The sequence below is a fragment of the Aspergillus melleus genome (genome assembly GCF_016097325.1).
Source record: "Aspergillus melleus strain CBS 546.65 chromosome Unknown contig7, whole genome shotgun sequence".
Lineage (NCBI taxonomy): Eukaryota > Fungi > Ascomycota > Eurotiomycetes > Eurotiales > Aspergillaceae > Aspergillus > Aspergillus melleus.
In genome coordinates, this window is record NW_025763376.1 from 1,310,933 (window position 1) to 1,318,000 (window position 7,068).

The 7,068-nt window shown below is 49.5% G+C and overlaps 3 protein-coding genes across 3 annotated transcripts; all 3 read left to right on the forward strand.

Moving 5' to 3' along the window:
• Positions 1-463: 463 nt before the first annotated feature.
• On the forward strand, positions 464-1,377 carry LDX57_011366 (putative GPI anchored protein; the record flags this gene model as incomplete). Its single annotated transcript, XM_046093112.1, has 3 exons — positions 464-701; positions 761-833; positions 888-1,377. 3 exons carry the CDS (start codon positions 464-466, stop codon positions 1,375-1,377), a joined length of 801 nt encoding a protein of 266 aa, XP_045949090.1.
• Positions 1,378-2,959: 1,582 nt separating this feature from the next.
• Positions 2,960-3,761, forward strand: LDX57_011367 (HNH endonuclease signature motif containing protein; the record flags this gene model as incomplete). Its single annotated transcript, XM_046093113.1, has 2 exons — positions 2,960-3,007; positions 3,063-3,761. 2 exons carry the CDS (start codon positions 2,960-2,962, stop codon positions 3,759-3,761), a joined length of 747 nt encoding a protein of 248 aa, XP_045949091.1.
• A 253-nt stretch (positions 3,762-4,014) lies between these two features.
• On the forward strand, positions 4,015-6,015 carry LDX57_011368 (uncharacterized protein). The gene has a single exon (XM_046093114.1). The coding sequence runs from the start codon at positions 4,724-4,726 to the stop codon at positions 5,858-5,860; it is 1,137 nt and encodes a 378-aa protein (XP_045949092.1). The 5' UTR covers positions 4,015-4,723; the 3' UTR covers positions 5,861-6,015.
• Positions 6,016-7,068: the final 1,053 nt, after the last annotated feature.

Genomic DNA, 7,068 nt, shown 5'->3' on the forward strand with positions numbered 1-7,068 from the left:
GATCCAACAATTGGGGCTACATGTGATGAAGGCCCGAAACCCAAATAGTTCCACCTCATGAGGCTCTTACACTGTGGTCTACCAGGACAACGCATCAAGACCGAGCTCATGCCCTTCCAAGCGAGCATTAGGTAAAGCCACCCATTCAGGCTCAATAGACTTCCCGTCCACGCGACCACAATCACACAACCCGAAGATGAGTGGATGCTCAGGCCCCAAACACGAGGCACGGCTGCGCGCCAAGTCAACCGGCGGCCCAGAAATAGTATAGGAGACTAGGAGTTCGTTCGACTTTATCAAGCCGAGTGTGATAGCGTGGGATAGCGATGGGGATCTGACCTTGCCAAGAGAAGAAATACGAGTGTTGGCCCACTTGTCCGATTAATCTCTGAAAATATAAGTATCTCCATGAACAGAAGCAACGTTTTCAAAGTTCATCCGCTCTGCATTCATAACGGTCAAGATGTTGTTCAATACAGCCCTATCACTGCTGGTGGCCAGTGTCACCATCCACCAATGCGCCGCGAACGAGGAAGCTGGGGCCAACGAACTGCCAATACTCCTAAAGCAGGAGTTCTCCACTGTTGAGTACGGCGCCCTCGAGAAGAGAGACACATGTCCTGGGGGTGGGCGATGCATCATAGGGACATGTTGTGGTGACGGATGTGCGCAAAATTGTTGCGGACATGATGAAGGCGGTGGTATGAATGTTATGCGCCAGACGACCCATCAGCAACATAATGCTAACATGTTTATGCAGTTGGTTGTGGTATTGCTCAGCGATGCCAATTTGATGGCAACGTATTCATCGGATGCTGTGCCAACCTTATCGGGTTTGTTTCCTGGCCTTGCTCTAACTCTGTGTTGATCAGTTACTGATTTTGTAGAGGATGTACTGGAACCCCCACCATGGTTACGATCCACACACCTTACAGGACTGTGACGCTTCGAAGTGGCGATGACGATTCAACTACCTACGCCCCGGCCATCCCCACGACGGACGTGTCGAGCGTGTCTGGGGTATCTACGCATGTAGATTCTGGTTTGAGGACGGCGACTGTCGCTTCAACTAGGACCACATCGACATCAACCTCTTCAAATGAGGAAATTTTCACCACCACTGCGGTTGAGTCCTCGACGGCTACATCTAGCGAGATTAATCTGTCGACCTCCGAGACCACTTCAAGCGATGCCAGCACGATCTCAAATGACTTAGGTTCGGAGGCAAGCTCAGCTGCCGGGCCAGAAGCAACTGCAAGCGACAGCGTCTCCGATGATGAAACCACCCCCTCAAGCGGAGGAGTTAGTAAAACTTTCAGCGGAATGGGAATGGGAACGTTGTTAGCATTTGGGGCATGGTTCCTAGGGACCGCGTAGGCAGATATTTAGTCCCCGCGCTGCCCTAATATACTTGTCAATTAATCCCAAGTGATTCCCGCTGCTCCCAGAAAGCTTAACTACCTTTGAGTATTTTGATTATTCATCTTTTGTTTTTCACAATATGTTAGTCTTTTACATGTAATCGTGAGAATTCAACTTGCTAGTCGTCACTTTCATCCAATCACAGTCCACTTAACCGCCGCGTTTCTGTGGACAGTTGAGTATGTGACATTGATGGGCCTAGTAGGTATGGTCTGCGAGCCACTTCAACGCAGGCACTCATCATGTTTTTGGGAATTTTGACCGGGGCCGGCTTTCTTGCGATTAGCATTTTCCCCGGGGGTGCGTATGCCAAAAAATATAGCTGTCTGATTCTCGCTTCTTCCCTCGACGGCGTGAGTTACCTGCAAAGGGTCTGCAAGAGCTATGGTAGGTATTGCGGTTGCAATGAACAAGTCAACGGTGGGCGTCGCGTGTATTGTCGCGCTATGGACCTGGATACCGACCGAAGCAAGTTGTGCACAACCCACTGCGAACATGATTTGGGCCGTCAGTGGATTTGTGACTGGCGACGACCCCTGGGGAGAAAGACTAGGAGCTGATTGGAGATTTATAAAACATAGGCAGTGATGGCGGTGGTGGAAGAAGAGTTAGAGTGAAAGAAGAAAGATGAAGTGAAGGAGAAGAGACAGAAGATTAAAAATAGTGAATATGTTAACAACAAATGCAGCTAGCCGAATTCATCTAATAATTTAGCCTTATCGAAACTCTGCCTTTCCCATTCTGAACATCCGTATATTCCAGAAGATTACTTACACTTCCCTAGATTACTACGCTTTGTAGCTTGCTCAAGGGAGCCTGGTGTAGATGCCATCCGCATTGCATCCCATTCGGCAGTATGGAGTAGAAACTAGAAAATAACCTGTAATTATTTAGCCCCCCCCCCCAGGGTATTATTCATTATTACTTAGCTAAACTTCACCTGCGGGTAGGGAATATCGCCTGTGGGTAGGATGAAAGCTAGGCCCTTTATATGCACTTCAGACCATTTTGGAAGGCTGCATAGTGAAGTCAGAAAATTCTCAATATGCAGGTAGACGCGTCATAAATACGTGGGTTCGCGGCACGCATATGCCCATCTTCTCATCACCCTCCATGACTCAGTTCCCTCCCTTCGCTTATGTTGATGAACGCGTTTCGTTCATCAAAATACATTTGTGGTAAACAGCTGATGCTGGTGCCAGTTCTATCGTCTAAACACCTCCCTCTAGCCTTTTCGTTTAAAAACCTTTGTGGTAAGCAGCAGTAGCTGGTACCTACCAGTTCAATTCCCGCGATGTCGACCCTTACCCCTACAAAATAACCTAGAAAGCAACAAACTACTGTGCTGGTCGACGAAGGCTTACCCTGCGAGAACCTAGAAGATCCGGACGTCGAAGAAACCCCAACTAAGAAGCGCCGGCTTGCTTCAATATCACGAAAGCCTTATAAAATCCCTCGATATTCCAGCAAGCAAGCTGAACACCCCTCGGAGAGGAGCCCCTCTGCGACGACAGGGCCTGAAGAAAAGGCCACTTCTATGTCGCCGAAAAGGTCGACTGGCTGTAAGGTAGCCCCCCAAAAGCTGGTAAGTCATACGCACTACACCACCAACCCAATTCCCTCTCACTAACTGGATCAAGTGCAAGCAACGGGATAATGGGACTTGTCTTCTCACCGGGTTTAGTCAAGCGATCGAAATTGCACACATTTATCCGTTGAGCCTCGGTCAGAAGGGGCAAAAGGAACAAAAAGAATTCTGGATAGGATTGCAGCTTTTCTGGGCTCCAGAAAAGATCGAGGCCTGGAAGAGACAGGTCTTAGGCCCAGATGGAACGGAGACCTGTTCAAATTTGATGTGCCTGGTCAACCTTGCCCATAAGTTGTGGGAAATGGCGCGGTTTGCCTTGAAACCTCTGTCCCTAAGCGAGGACCAGAGTGTTCTTACAGTGCAATTCTTTTGGCTGCCTCATCATTCATACTCTCATCAGATGCCCGCGATCAAGGCTCCCAGCCCTTTCCCTCGCAGTCTCTCCTCCATCATAGTGGACGGCCAACCCTCCGCAACGCTGTTTCGCATTGACACCGAGTCAAAAATAAGTTCCGGAGACATTCTCACCTTCAAAACCGATGACCCAGTCGACCACCCCCTTCCATCCATGGAGCTGCTAGACATGCAGTGGGTCCTTCATCGAGTCCTTGCCCTTAGCGGTGCTGCCGACACGACTGACGAAGAACTTAATCCCGACTCAGATATGCATTTGGGGCTTACCTCGGTATATCAAGAGGAAACGGAGGATTCCGAGGAAGAACTAGAGGAGGAGGGGGAGGAGGAAGAATAGGAAGGGCGAGACACCAAAGGTGTTCTCTCGAGAGAAGCCTCATGGACAGACGTGGTTGTGGAAGGTTCCGGATACCGCTTGCTCGATATGCTTTTATCAACCGGATAAGTCCTGCCTCCTTGCTACCTCTCAAAGCGACTCCAATAGATCAACCATCATTATTAATACATTTGTATCGGTGACTTTACGTGTTTATAGCCCCGTGTCCCGCCGTAATATAAATTTTCAAGATACCAATAGAGATATTTTCGAAGTTGGGTTCTCTTTCCCACAATCCTATGTGAACAAAGCAGGCAATGAATAAATGATATTCGTTCAAAGGGGCTTGGCGCAGTTGGCTGGATGGTGTTGAACCAACAATGTCACAGCGCATTGACCCAGGGCGAGGAGTCAACGTGAACATGATGTATTCACTTTCTACCTTTTTGCCCCACCATGCATAGACACTGCTATCATCATGACTTCTATCTCCAGCACCAGCTCAGGCTCCTCAGGAGAGATATATGGCTTGGGTATTCGCCTTGGTTTGTATCTGCATTGGGCATCATTGCTTCTGTTGCGGGTGACCTGCTACGATCATGGGCCTCTCTTCGTCGTGTACGCACCAGCTGCCTTCTGATCTGCTGTGCAGTTTCGGCCAAGTTCCTGGTTGAATATATTCCTCCGGACTTCCTTATTGTGTATTACTTGATGGTCGTGCTCTTTCTCCAGGACTCGTATAATCTCTACGAAAGGCGCAATGAGCCGAACACAGGATTTCGGTATGAGTTACAGCCGGATGTCGTCCTTTTGTCGCAGAACGTGTTCTGTCTGGCTGCGAATGCTGTCTCTGCTTGGTACTGGATCGATGGAATCAACCATGTCCCAAGGGAAAGAAATGACAGCAAAGGGGCGCTGTTGGGAACGTTCAGCCTGTACTGTATGGCACATCTTGGCGCAGATTCGCCGCAGCTTTCGCGATCATGGTGGCGATCTTCTTTTTGGTACTGTGCGGCTTCCATCAAATGGGCTTATACTTCGCCAAAGGACCCGTCAAGCGACAGCGGCAGTACTTTCTGTCAAAGAAACATGCTTGTCCCAACTTTTTCCCCTTCGAAAACAAAGTTGATCTTTTCGGACCGATTCTGCGACCAAAGCTTCCGACCGCCGCGAAAGTATCACGTGCGTATAGCAGCAAACCAAAGAAACTTCCGAAAAGGTTGTTACTTTTCGCGCTGCGACTGATATATTGGTCGGCGATGCATCTTGGTTGTTCGGTTATCGCGATCGTATCCGTCGAGCGAATGATCCTGGCTAATAGATTGCAAACCAATCCTATCCCCGGGTCAGTGGGTCAGATACTTGTATTAGCTATTGGTGCTGCTAACCTGGTTGCTGTGCTTTGGGAGATAACGCGGAACTTTTGGTGCGAGGCTCGGAAGTCACATTCTCGCTTGCAGGATACGCTCAGTATGCACACATATTTCTCCTTCAGGCCTGTGGAAGAAGAGCAATTGGAACTGGCGTTGCAAGAGCTACTCTACTCGTGTCGCGATTGGAGCCTTATCCCCGGGCTGTACGTCATGGATTACCGAGAAGAGTCTCTCGATTCGCTGCTCCGAACGGCGTTGTTACGTGAACTGGTGAAAAGGCTGAATGCGACCGTGAAGGAGGGCAATGACCCAACGCCGATCGGGAAATACCTGGAAATTCGAGCGGTAGACAAGATGTGTCCAAGTAACGACGAAAATGCGGGTCGTGAAGATGTCGCATTAAGCCAGGCAGCTGCACATGGCCATCTCCGAATTCTGCAGGCTCTTCTCGAAGATTATGGAGGGTGTGGCAACGGCAACAGGAGGAAAGTTTCTTTACCCGGTCGCGACAAGGATAACTTTGAGATTCTTCTGCCCTTTCTCCAATCTGCGGAAGAAGTCAGGAATCTTTGCGAGTCGCTCAAGTTTGCAGAGTACGCTGCAGGGATGACGTCTCAATGGGAGATACTTGGCTTGCTTGAGAAGAGTCAGGATTATCTTAGGGAACAGGAGATGCAGTCCGAGGAAAAGTGGGATACGTCTTCAACGGCAACAGTACCCGAGTCGCTGGATCAGGGGCTCGATTGACAGCATAAGTAGGTTGGCGGTCGATAAAGGCATTTGAGAAAACATGTAGATAGGAATCGGTTAACAATCTTGCATGTGTTCATGTTTCTTGTTCGACGCGTCTGTCGGGTTGCTCAGCTCAAATGGGCAGGATGCCAGAATGGATCTTCCAGCTGGGTCGAGCTAGGCCACAACTAGTTAAACAGTTACCTACTGGCCATGTGACCCACGGCGGGCCGCTCCTAACCCACGCGATTGACTACCCCTACTCTTCATGATAGGAGATTCGGAGGTCCTTGACGCGACGCTGTCATATTATCCATCGCTTGACGCTTGCTTCTAATCTATGCATTCCCACAACTAACAGATTCAAGGTGACATCCAATCACATTACAACCCCCACCCTTCTCCCACCACTCTCCCACCACTCCCCCCAATGGCTACATCATTCGCTAACAACAATTTGTCCATCAATCAGTGATGCCGTCCATTTACAACCTGCTCATCCCCAAACCCACAGGCCCTGGCATACATACATCCCCATTCGGGCCCCAATTGATCCGGTAGTCGATCACACCTGCAACATCTCCTTCCACCAATCTAGCGGGTGTTTGTCATCTTTGGCGAATTCTTTCAAATATTGGAGAACCACGTTCCTCTGGGCGGGGGGTAGATGAGAACGGCCGTTCGAGTTGGCAGCAACCAGCATAGTCTTGGCGTCATCCCTGTCTTGTTTTCTTTTTCTGGCCGACCAACAACAGATTTTCAGGACAGCGAGCTCGGCGGGCGTTGCAATCGGCAGCCGGTTGTTAGGGATAAGTTCCACCGGGAGAGCACAAGCAGGAAGAAAAGGAGACAATAAAGACATCAGTTTCCTTCAGTTCAAGATGACAATTGAAAGGTGTTACACTTACCAGTTCTCCAGGAGTGAAATCGATCTTAACCCAGACACCGCACTCCTGTGCCTGTCTGTTCCATCTGGGTGTGTAACCCACGTCTCGAAATAGTCCGCACGGTAGCGAAACAACACCGGGTTCAGGCGGAAAAGTCGGCTCTTGAAAAATTCCGGGACGCCGGAAGGCCCCTCTGGGATCGGGTTCCCATCGTTCTGTTGTTCAAGTGCACGGTTGATACGGTTTACTAAACCCTCCCTCATGTCGACTATGAAGTCGACATCCTTTCAGCGCATGTCAGCATGATCAGATTCAAGTCTCCAAGATAGTTTTGGA

What these genes read in the sequence shown, in the direction of transcription:
- LDX57_011368 (XM_046093114.1), top strand. Translation starts at nt 4,724, where the DNA reads ATGGTGGCGATCTTCTTTTTGGTACTGTGCGGCTTCCATCAAATGGGC.